The following is an 11225-nucleotide window of genomic DNA, read 5'->3' on the forward strand; positions in this document are numbered from 1 at the left end:
TGTCACCAATTGATTTGTTCTGCTGCTGTTTTCCTCTAAACACATCTCCCTTTCTGGTGAGGAATGAGGAAGCTGGCGTTCCTCAGAAGGTTTTACTGCTGGGCAGACTCCTTATCTCCTCTAATAGGGCCCATTAACCCCGCGGAGCAGTCACGCTGGCTCTGGCACAGCCAGGCAGAAGAAGCTCGGGTTGCTCGGGCACTCAGGTCGCCCTCGGGCCCCTCCGCACCTCCCTTAGCTCCCGCTGGATCCCCTGCCCTCGTTTGGCTTCATTTCCCCACTGCTGGGCTTCCCCGGGCTGGCTTTCCGTGGCAAGGCTCCGCTTCCTCCGCCTGCATGGGGCCGTGCTGCTGGAAGCGGGGGGGGGCACCTGAGGAAACGGGGAGATTTTTTTGTTTAAATGCAGGAAAATACTTCACGAGGCAGGCAGCAGCCTCTGGGAGGTGGAGGTGGCTGGAGCAGCTGCTGTCGAGGCTGCGAGCCCCTTTTCCCCCATCACATCCCACAGAGTCACAGAATGAGGACCTCTGGAGATCATCGGGCGGCGTCCAGACGGGGTCATGAATATCTCCGGAGAAGGAGACTGCACATCCTCGCTGGGCAACCTCTTGTAGTGCTCTGGCACCCTCCCAGTAAAGAAGCGCCCCCTCATATTGAGCCAGAATCCCATCCCATCCCATCCCATCCCATCCCATCCCGTCCCATCCCATCCCATCCCACCCCAATCTCTATCTCCTAGGGAAGTTTCTGGCCCATTCCCTACCTCATCCCATCCCCATCCCCATCCCACCCCACACCCAGGCGGGGGTCCCGCTCCCCATTTGGGGCTAGAGCATCCTCAGGAGCAGGGGGACCCGGAGCCATGCACCCCGCATCCCATCCCGCCGGGAAAGCCCCGCTCGGCCCGGGGCGGCCGCTTCTGGTTATTTTAAACATTTTTAACAAATCGCCCGTTTCTTGGAAACTCCCTGAGGCGGCGCGTTAACCCTCTGCTGCCCGGGCTGCCACAGCCACGCCTGACCCCACTGGGGGTGTGGGGTGCGGGACACACAGCCCCCATCCCATAGAGGGGACACCGCAGCCCTAAGGAGCTGGGGGGGGGGGCGCAGGGAGGGGGCGCGGGGGGGCCGGTGCCAGCCGCAGGGAGGGGTTTGCGGCCGCGCTGGCGGTGCCATTGGCTGTCCCCGTGTCACACCACGCTGCAGAGGGCTCTGCCCACCCCCGGGGGGGGGGGAAGGAGTAGCTGGAGAAAGCGGTTTTGGGGTGTGTGTGTGTTAAGGGATCGCCCCATACGCGCGCACCCCCCCCGGCCCTTTCCAAGCTCGCTGCAGCGCGTGTGCAACCGTGCGCGCACCCGGAGGGGGGAGCGCGTTTGCACACGCGTGTGCAAGCTGCACGATGTCCCCGGGGGTGCCCGAAAGGGTTGCGGCGGGGGGGGAGTCCCAGCCCCGGGCTATGGGGCCGGGCACCCCGGCGGCTGCGTGGGCTGCTGTTTTGGTGTTTGCGCGGCGTTTCCAGGGCACCCAGCGCCCCGGCACTGCCCTGCCCTGCCTCACGCCACCCTCAGCAGGGGAGGCTGCAGGATGTGGGCTCCCCAGGGGCACCGCTGCAGTCCCTTTGCTGGCCCGGGGTGCAAAACCCATCAGGGAGCTGCGTCTGGCCCCAGCCAAAAGCCCGAATCCAGGATCACCGCACGCACCCAGCCCTGCTCCGACCCTCACAGGGTGCTTCGGGATGGCTAAAAAATTGCATCGGGGCTGCAAGAAGCCATGGGAAGAGCTGGGGAGGGAGAGCACAGCGCTCTGCCTGCCCCCACCCTGCACACAGCCCTGGCAAGACCCGCAGGATCAGGCCTTTCCCTTTCCATAGGATGCTCTCCTCTCCAAAATCCCATTTCAGCCCAGCCAGGGAGGCTGATCCCCAAATGAAGGGAACAAGACCCCAAATGAAGGGAACAAGACCCCAAATGAAGGGAACAAGACCTGGTTCTCTGCTGGGGAGCCAGCAAGCAGCAGCACCACAAAGCCCAGCAGGTTGGCAGCACCCAGGGAACTCCAGCCCCATCCCACCCAGCGCCCCCCTCCCCAGCTACGTACACAGAGGTGGGGGAGGCATTTCTGTAAAAAAGTAGAGTTTATTGCCTTTTCTAATAAAATTTACACAACCGTGTCACCGCTCCAACTGTCTGACGTCCGCAGGGACGTCCCGTCACCTGGGAAGCCGGCGAGCCCCGGGGGGCGCAGGCAGGAGCGCAGCCCCCCCATCGCTGCCGTTCCCTCCTTTGGGCCGCCCAGTTCACCCAGTTACAGCCGCTTGTCGTTCCAGTCTCCGCTCACATCCCCCAGCTGTACAGAGAAGGGCACGGCTGGCCCCGAGCACCCGCAGCATCGCGGGTGCTGCTCATGTTTGCACATAGATACGGCTACAGAAGACTCTGAACTAGTAAAACAAGCTTTTTTCTTCTTCTTCTTTCTCCTCCTTTTTTCCTCGTAATCCCCACGCCGACGTGCGTGCAACCACAACTGCCCGTGCTGCTCGAGAGTCAGGTTTCGGCTGCCTCCCTCCCCAAAACCCCCCAAAAAAACAACAACAAAAGAAAAACAAAAACAGCGCAGCAAAGGCACGGGGCTCGGGGCGCGCTCCTTCCAACGGCGGGGTCCCACCCTGGGGCCGCGGGGCACCCAGATTTCGGCGAGGTCAGCTGCTGCCAGCACCTCCCCGGCGGTCGAGCATCCTCACGGGGGAGGCGGCCGCTGGCTCTGCCCGGGGGGCACGGCTCAGCGCCGGGCTCCGGCAGTCCTCCGCGCGAGGCGGAAAAACGGCTTTGTGGTTTTTAGGTTCTTGGTTGTTTGTTTGGTTTTTTTTTGCAGGAGATGGAAGTAGAAAGAGTTCCGTGGCTCTGCCCACCCCGAGGACAGAGCCACCTTACACCGCAGAGCCCCCCGCCTGCGGGGCCGGGGGGGCCGCCCCAGGGCTCTGCTCCTGCGGGCACAGCACCTCGGCGGGGAGCCGCGACTGGAACTTCTCCAGCTGCTCGGGGCTGGCCAGGGTCTTCAGGAGGCTGTTCTCGCGCTCCAGCTGGGAGTTTTTCTCCAACAGTTCCTTGATTTGCTCCTTCAGCACCTCCACCTCCTCCCGCACCGCATACATCAGATGGTTTTTCACAAGGTCCTGCAAGGGGGAAGGAGCGGGACCCGTCACGGCCATGCCCTGGGGGGTGGCTTCCCAGGACTTTTCCCCACCCCACATCCCCCCCACCTCACCCCCTGCACCCCGATGCCCCCCAGCCCAGGGTCCCCATCTCCCCACCTCCAGAGGCACCCGCACCCATCACCCCCCTCCCCATGGGGAGGCCGGCAGGCTGCAAGTCCCCAGCAGCCGGGGGACGCGGCTTGTCCCCCACACACCCCCGGAGGGTCCTTCCCATGTCCCCCATCCATCCCCCCCCCCTTTTTTCCCTGCGCACTGCGGCGCAGCCGGAGCCAATGAGCTCTGCCAGCTGCAGCAGGCAGACAAAGGAGCTGCTCTGCCCAGCAACAGGCTGGGGAGCGGGGGGGACCCCCAGCTCCAGGGGGAGACACCCACCCACAGAACGGGGACCCCCCCCCGCACCCCTCCCGGTGGTGACGGAGGGCTGCGGCTCACCATTGCCTGCTCAATCTTGTTGTCGATGGCCACCACGCTGGCTCCGGAGGCGCTGGAAGAGAGCGGAGAGGGAGGGCGTTAGCAGCGAGCCCCCACGGATCCAAACACCAGGGTGCACCCCCCCTTCACTGGGCATCCAACAGAGCCCCCACATTTCACGGGGGGCAGTGCCCCAGGCTCCCCCTTCACCGGAGGGGCAACGCTTGAGGATGGAAGGGGGCGGAGGGGGGCAACGCACGGGCTCCCCCCCCCCCACCCCCGTTCCCATTCCCATTCCCCAGGCCTGCCCCTACCTGTTGTCCAGCTTCACGGAGACCACGTCCCCCCCCAGCAGAGAGGAGAAGAAGGAGATGGAGAAGTTGTGGAGCTGGTACACAGCCACCTCCATGGGGGACTGGTACACGCCGGTGCTCATGGCTGCGGGGAACGGCGGCGGCGAGGAGCGAACGCAACGAACGGAGGGGCCGGGGCGCACTGCGAGCTCCTGCCGCCGCCCCCCCGGTTATATAGGCGGCGGGCGGGGTCGGCGGGGGGGGCCGCCCCCAGCCCCGCAGCGCCGCTCCCGGTAACGCCCGGTAACGCGCGGGGCTGCCCCGGTACAACGCGTCCCCCCCCCCGGTACACCGCGTCCCCTCCCCACCCGGTGCTGCACCCCGCGACCTGCACGGGGGGGGTGGATGGGGGGGTGAGGGGGGGGCGACCCTTATTGGGGGGTCAGGGCCCGGGGGGGGCCGTGGTGCAGAAGAAAAAGGGGCTGCGATGGGTGCGCCAAGAGAAAAGGGGTGCGCAAAGAGGAAAAGGGGTGCGCAAAGAGGAAAGGGGGTGCGCAGGGGGAAAGGGGCAAAGCTAAATGGAGAGCAAACCCAAAACGGGAGGGCAAACCCCAAACAAAAACGCCGAGCAAAACAAAACCGGACTGGGGAGAAAAAAAAAATCAAAACACCATAAAAAAAAAAAAAATTAATCCACCACCACAAACACAACAGAAACGGGAGTGCAAAACAACCCCCGAGTGCAAAACAAACCCCGGGGCGCAAAACAAGCCCGGGGCCAGCAGCGGCCCCGCCCCGGCCTTGCATAACCCGGCACGGCGGGGCCGCGCCTGGGGGGGGGGGAGCCGCCCCCCCGCGGCCGGGATCGGGGCTGCAGCGGGGCCGGAGCCGGCCCTGGCCCCGTATCGGTGCCCCCCCCGTGTCCCGAGCTTTGGGACCCCCGGAGCTGCGTCCTAGAGGGGAGGTTGGGGGGTCCTCGGGGTGCGTGTGTGGATGCAGCCGGCAGCATCCTGCGTGCGCACACGCGTGTGCAAGCCCCGTTCCCACCGCGTTCCCCCGGTGCAAGAGACCCCCCCCTCCCGGAGCTGAGCCTTGATGCTGTGGAGCACCCCAAAAACCCGCATCTGGGGTCGGTGCCCCAAGGACGGACGCAAACCGTGCCCCGGCCTGATGGAGGGGACACACGCAGGAGGGGACACACGCAGGGCCCCCCGTGTCCCTCCGGGTAGGTGACGTGCACTGCCCCGTGACGGCAGCACCCTGACCCACGCAAAACCCCCAGGAAGGCACTGTGCACCCCCCCCAGCACCCCACTCACCGGTCCCTCCTCCTGAAGAGGCTGGGGGAGTACGGCGGGGGGATGGCCATGCCCCTCTCCGGCCCCTCTGCGCCCTGGCGCTGGCAGCGATGTCCGAGGGATGCTGGCAGCGTCCTCAGGCTGCGGGGAGGGGACGCGGGCACGGGGTACAGACGCTGGGGGGGGTGGGGGTGACCTCAGCCGTGCTCAATTGTCCCTTTCAGGGGCCAGCGTGCCACCCTGAGCTGGGGAGCGGGCGGGTGAAAGGCGCTCTGTGTGACAGCCCCTGGGACGCCGCTGCGCGGGGCAGGACGCGCTTGGTGGCACCGTGCCGGGGCCCTCCCGTGGTGGGTGCCCACCCAGCCCCGGTGCCGTGGGTGCTTGGCTGCTTTGGGGCACCCCTCCCAGGTGAATCGGGAAAATCTGGGCTGCCCCCAGCACCGCAGCGCCGAGGGAAGCCCCCACGGATCGCTCCGGATGGCTCCCATCTGGGAAGGATGCAACACGCACACGGGCACAGGCACAGCTTGCAGCCCACGCGTGCCCCCCCCACACCTGCGTGCCATGTACACACACACGCACACGCACGCAAGCCTAGCACATGCATCTGTGGCACGCACACGTGTGCGCTTGGCAGCCCACGTGCGTGCACCTTGCACAGAGTTGCACGCACGCACATGCATGCACACGCTTGTGCGCGCATGCCCCGCGAGCACGCCCCTGCTGCGCGCACGCTACCCCGTCCTGCAGGCACGTTGCACGGCGAGTGCTGCTCGCAGCAGCCCTCCGGCCTCAGCCTCCGCTCTCCCCCGGCCCCCAGGCCCTTCCCGCTGCTCCGTGGCAGCGCTCCTGGCTGGCTTGCCCTCTTCCAAGGACTCGGTTCAATGGGAGGAAGGCCCTTCCGAGGGGCTGAGGCGTGGGAAATGTTTATAGCCGGGCCTCGGAGAGGCTGGAGAGCAGCAATATGGGAAAGGCACCGAGCCAGAGCTGCCCAGCACAGCCAGACCTCCGGCTCAAAGGGTCAGAGAGGAGAGGGGGGGCAGGGGGGAGAGGAAAAGCCACTGCTTGCAAACACGCAGCGAAGAAAACCCTGCCTTTCACAGCCCCAAATCCCCAGTGTCGTGCTGAGCCAGTCGGTCACCTCTGGTTTCCTCATCCTGAGGACCTCGGAGGGCTCACAGATGTCCCCAGGCAGGGCAGGAGTGGCCACAGAGCAGAGAACAACCCCCCCGGGGTGCACCTGTAGGCGTGCAAGCTCTGAGGTGCTGCTGGGGGCTTTGCTAGACCCCAGCCCACGGCACCCTGGAGCCGTGGGACGGCGATTGCAGTCCTTGCAAACACCCGGCGAGGGTTTGCAGTGTGGACAGCTGGAGGAGAACCTCTCCCACCCACCACCCTATGAGGACGGTGGCACTGGGGGGTCTCCCCGGACCCGTGGGGCTGGGGGAGGCTGAGGAGGGCGCGGGGGGGGGCCCTGGCAGGCTCCCCCGTCCAGCTGTTGGGCGGCCTGCTTCCTCTGATAAAGGTACTTGGCCGTACTCCCAGTTCTCTGCGCGCTGGCGTGCGAGCGCACACCCCAGCGCCGGCCTGCTGAGAGCTGCAATTTTCCTTTCTTTCTCCAACTTTGTCACCGGGCCCCCTTTCTTCCTCCCGGAGCCCACCCCCCCAGCGCACCCCGGTAGCATCCCGTCCGGTTTGGGGGAAGCAGGGACGGAGAGGACGTGGCCGTGACGCTGCAGGGCCCGTTAGAGGAGTGCCCAGCTTGCTAATTGGGAGGCAGCTCATTATAATAATGAGCGGACGGGAGCTGGGAAGCCGCACAGCAGCACCCGGGGCAACCTCTTCCCAGCGCCCAAGGAAACCCCGGAGTCCTTCAGCTTCTCCTCTCAGGGGTGCCACCCGGGCTTGGCGCTCGCTGTGGGGGACGCTGGGCGCTGGGGGAGCTTTGGCAGCCCCCAAAGCCGGACAGACGGACGCGAGAAGCCCGGACAGACGCCGGGTGGTGGGGTCGGGAGCAGGAGAGGAGCCGAGCGCCACCAGCCGCCCCCGAGGAGGTCAGGCAAGGACGGGTGCTGGAGCTGTGCAGCTTCGGCGGAGCCTGTTATTAATACCCCGCCTGGCCTTTGCGAAGCATCCCGGGCATTTCGGAGCCAGGCCGCGTCGCTGAAACCCTGCCCTCGCTGACATTTCCAAACAATAATAGGGCGAACGCAAAGGGGCCGCAAGCAGGACCTGTAGCTGCGACTGCTGCCGTCCCCCACGGGCCCAGCCTTGGCCACCAGCTGCGCGCGGGCACGTGCCACCACCTGGGGACAGCCCGAGGCCATACCCTGACCCTAACCCTAACCCTAAACCCAACCGTAAACCCAGCTCCAATCCTAACCCCAACCCTAACCCTCGTCCTAACACTCACTTTAAACCTAACCCTAACATTAACCCTAACCCTTAACCTTAACCCTAACCCTAACCCTAACCTTAACCCTAATCCTGACCGTAACCCTAATCCTAACCTTAATCCTAATCCTAACCTTAATCCTAAACCTAAACCTAACCCTAGCCCTACACCCTAACCCTAGCCGCAAATCCAATCCTAACCCTAGCTCTTAAACCCAACCCTAAATCCAACCCCACCCTTAATCCCAACCCTAACAACAACCGTAACACACACCCTAAAACAAACCTTAACCCCAGTGCTATCCCCAATCGTAACCCTAACCCTCACCCAAACCTTAAACCCATTCCTAACCCTGACCCTGACCCTAAACCCAACCCTAACCCAACCCCAACCCTAATCCCAACCTGTCCCATAGCGCTGCCATCCCCACAGGAGCCGCCAGGCTGGACTTGATCTTCAGGACCCTGTGCTCCCCATAATGCCCCAGAGCCATTCTGCAGCCCCCCCTCCTGACAGATATAAACGCAGACGGAGGGTGACAAACTCCTGTCCCGAAGCCAGCGATGTGCAGTGCCCGGATAAATATAACTCGGTGCTCATCGGCGGAGCATGGCTTCGGGGCTGGCTGCAGCCTCCACGCCTCCGTGGCCCTCGCCCACGTGCACCTGGTCGTGCACCCCAAAACCAGCGGGGCACCCGCTGCACTCTGCAAATGGGGTCTATTTGCTTCCCACTCGTGTGAGGCTGTGATGCTGAGACCCCGGTGACCCCCCTCAGCCACAGCCTCGTAGGAAAGGCACAGGCAGCTTTGTCCTGGTGGGCTGGGGATGCTCCCGTGGCCACCTCTCCGGGCAGCGCCATCCCACGCCCACCCCTCTCTCACGCCCGTGCCCGCTCCCGCTGCCTCAATGCCTCCTTGTTGCTCCAACCCACTCGCCGGGCAGGAATGCGCTCCCCGGGGCTGCCCTTTGGGCCGTGGCATCGCTGCTGCCAAGGGACGCCAGACGGACGGGAACAAGCGGTGCCGTGCCGCAGATGCCACCCCGCGCGCCTCCTGCTCGCCAGCCTGACCCCGTGCTTGGAAAGCGGGGGCTGCAAGGTTCCTGCCTGAGTCTCTGCCGCCTGCCCGGCCCTGGCTCTTTCTGATTTTCTTGCCCGGGACCAGGGGAAGGTGGCACGGGACGGGGAAGCCCTTTCTGAACGTGTGCCCTCCGGGGTTCTTGCAGGAGCCTCTGCATGCAGGAGCAGAGGGCTGGAGCATCCCTGCCTCCTGTGTCCCGGCAGTGAGCAAAGAGCACGGAGAGCCCCACAAGGACCACGCAACCTGGGGGAAAACCCCCGAAACAGGCTGGGAATGCTGAATGCAGGTTGGCCAAGCCGCCCAGCATGGTGCTGACTCCAGCACGGGCTTTGGCCCCGCGTGAGTGCAAGCACCCACGCGACCTCCTCCTCCCATGCCAGTGCAGGAGCACATCGGTCACAACAAGGGCCACCAACCTGTTCGAGTTCCCTGGTGCCAGCAGCGAGGGTGCCCTTATCGGGCATGTTATCGGGGTGTTCCTCCGGCACCCACAATCCCCCGCCCCGTGTGCTATCACCTCTTGGGTATCTTGGCGCATTCCCCAGGAGGAGAAAGTTCAGGCTGGAGCAAAACAGCAGCGAGCGGAGGTGTGGGCACACAACTGCCTGCGAACGGCACCGAGCGCAGCCCCCGGGACATGGCACCGGCAGGGCACAGGGGACGGGGTCGGGCAGCGTGGGGCACCGATGTACACCAGTGGGGAGGAACCCTGCTCCCCAAGCACCTGCGCTTGCTCTCCACCTCGGCAGAGCAAACTGGTGCTCACCAGGGTCCTGCCCCAGCAGGGACTGGCCCCAAAGCGGGCAGACCGTGCCCACGGGCACTGCCTCTGCCTTCCCCGGGGGAGCACCCGGCCGCTTGGCTCCGATCCCCAGCCCTCGCAGCGTGCGCTGGGGATGGTCTCGCCTCCCTCCCCTGCCCGTGGTGCCAGCTGGCTGCAGCATCACGCCACCAAGGGAAATCTCTGCTTCTCGCCCCAATTTCCCTCCCGCCCAGGCTGCTTCGCTGTGCAGCCGGGTGCTTTGGCGGGCAGCCCAGCCCCTCCTTTCCCACCTGAGCATGGGCCCCGTGTTATGCAAGTGCCAGAGGAGCCGAGGGTGGCTCAGAAGGAGCAGGGACCCTACGTGGGGTGAGGCAGTGCGTGTGCCCCGCTGGTCACACAGGTGCCACGGGTGCAGCACCAGACCCAGGCGGCCACCAGCATTTTGGGGAGATGCCTGAAGTAGCTCTGGGTGCCCCTTGCCCAGCCTTTGGGGGTGTAAATCCCCAGCCCACGGGCATTGTACCAGCCCCATGGCTTGGGTGATGGGAAACGCCACCCAGGCCAAACCTGTCCCCGCTGTGTTTACTGTGAGGGAAGCTGCTGAAGGAGCAGGACCTGGCAGCGGGGCTCCTGGGCTCCCCCCCACATCATCTTCTTACTAACTCCAGAGGTGGCTCCGGAGGTGGCACAGCCTCTGAGCAGCAGCTGCCCCTGTCCTCGCAGGACGGCTGCCCACGGCCCTGCTGGCAGCGTCTGCACGGGAATGACGGAGCCAGGGGGACGACCACGGGGCTGGGGACCATGGCACGCAGCCAGGGGCCACACGCCGGGCACCACCAGCCGCGGGACACACCTGCACCCTGCCACCCCAACGCGTCCCCGCCGGCGGCACCCACCTGTGGAAGAGCAGCAGGATGGAGAGCAGGGTCTGGTCGATGTTCCTGTTGCAGATGCCCTGGTTGAAGAGGTAGCAGGGGTCCCGCACCACGGGCTCCAGCGAGTCCTGGCGCATGATGGAGCTCAGCTTGTCGGTGTTGAGGTTCTTGCGGACCAGCTGCTCCTGCAGCTGCCGGAAGCTGCTGACGGTGGGGCTGCCCGGGTTGTTGTTCTCGCCCCCGGCCCCCTCCTCCGGCCCGCTCCGGTTGGCCAAGTCCAGGCAGCAGCTGCAGCAGTCCAGCCCCACGGGCGACCGGCACTCCTCGCCGGGCGACGAGGACATCCCGCGCCCCTGCGCGCCTCCAACGCCGCCTCCAACGCCGCCGCCACCGGGCCGCTCCCGGGGCCGCGCGGAGGGCGAGCGGCGGCAGGACGCGCCCGGTACCGAGCGCCGCGCACAGCCAGCCGCCCGCCCGGCCCCGGCCACGGCCCCGGCCCCGCTCCCGGCTCCCGGCTCCCGGCTCCCGGTCCCGCTCCGCTCCTCCCGGTGCTGATTGGTAACGGCGGCCCCGAGCGCCCGGCCGCCGCCGCCTCCGCTCCCCGCCCCGCAGCCGCTGCCGCCGCCGCCGCCGCCGCCGCCCCACCCCGGGCCGCCCCGCGGGAGCCCGCCCCGCCGGCACCCGCCGCTGCCAGCCCCGGCACCGCCCCGCCCGAGGCCGCTGCCAGCCCTCCCCTGGGGGGGGGAGCCCCGCCGGTAGGCGCTGGGGACACGCGGTGACACCCGGAGCCGCTGGCACCCCGCTGCCGCTGCGCCCCGTGGGGCACCTCCCCGCCGGCACCCACTGGGTGACCCGCTGGGGACCCACGGTGGCACTAGGAAGCCGGTGTCGTCCCCC

The 11225-nt window shown here is 66.2% G+C and overlaps 1 protein-coding gene across 2 annotated transcripts; it reads right to left on the reverse strand.

Moving 5' to 3' along the window:
• Positions 1–2114: 2114 nt before the first annotated feature.
• On the reverse strand, positions 2115–10961 carry TSC22D3 (TSC22 domain family member 3). 2 transcript variants are annotated; one of them, XM_084294124.1, is made up of 3 exons: positions 10350–10961; positions 3646–3697; positions 2115–3171 (listed from the first exon to the last, which is right to left on the reverse strand). In XM_084294124.1, the coding sequence occupies exons 1-3, from the start codon at positions 10670–10672 to the stop codon at positions 2926–2928; spliced, it is 621 nt and encodes a 206-aa protein (XP_084150250.1). In that variant the 5' UTR covers positions 10673–10961; the 3' UTR covers positions 2115–2925. The 2 variants fall into 2 exon arrangements, with proteins under 2 accessions (XP_084150250.1, XP_084150251.1); XM_084294125.1 differs by lacking the exon at positions 10350–10961 and adding an exon at positions 3939–4262.
• Positions 10962–11225: the final 264 nt, after the last annotated feature.

The sequence above is a fragment of the Netta rufina genome (assembly GCF_964035555.1).
Source record: "Netta rufina genome assembly, chromosome: 12".
In the NCBI taxonomy this organism is placed as follows: domain Eukaryota; kingdom Metazoa; phylum Chordata; class Aves; order Anseriformes; family Anatidae; genus Netta; species Netta rufina.

Coding starts and splice junctions, on each gene's coding strand:
- TSC22D3 (XM_084294124.1), bottom strand. CDS start 10,672: ATGTCCTCGTCGCCCGGCGAGGAGTGCCGGTCGCCCGTGGGGCTGGAC. Junction 3,698..10,349: donor ATCCTGCTGCTCTTCCACAG/GTGGGTGCCGCC, acceptor GCTCTCTTCCAG/CGCCTCCGGAGCCAGCGTGG. Junction 3,172..3,645: donor ACAAGATTGAGCAGGCAATG/GTGAGCCGCAGC, acceptor TCCCCCTTGCAG/GACCTTGTGAAAAACCATCT.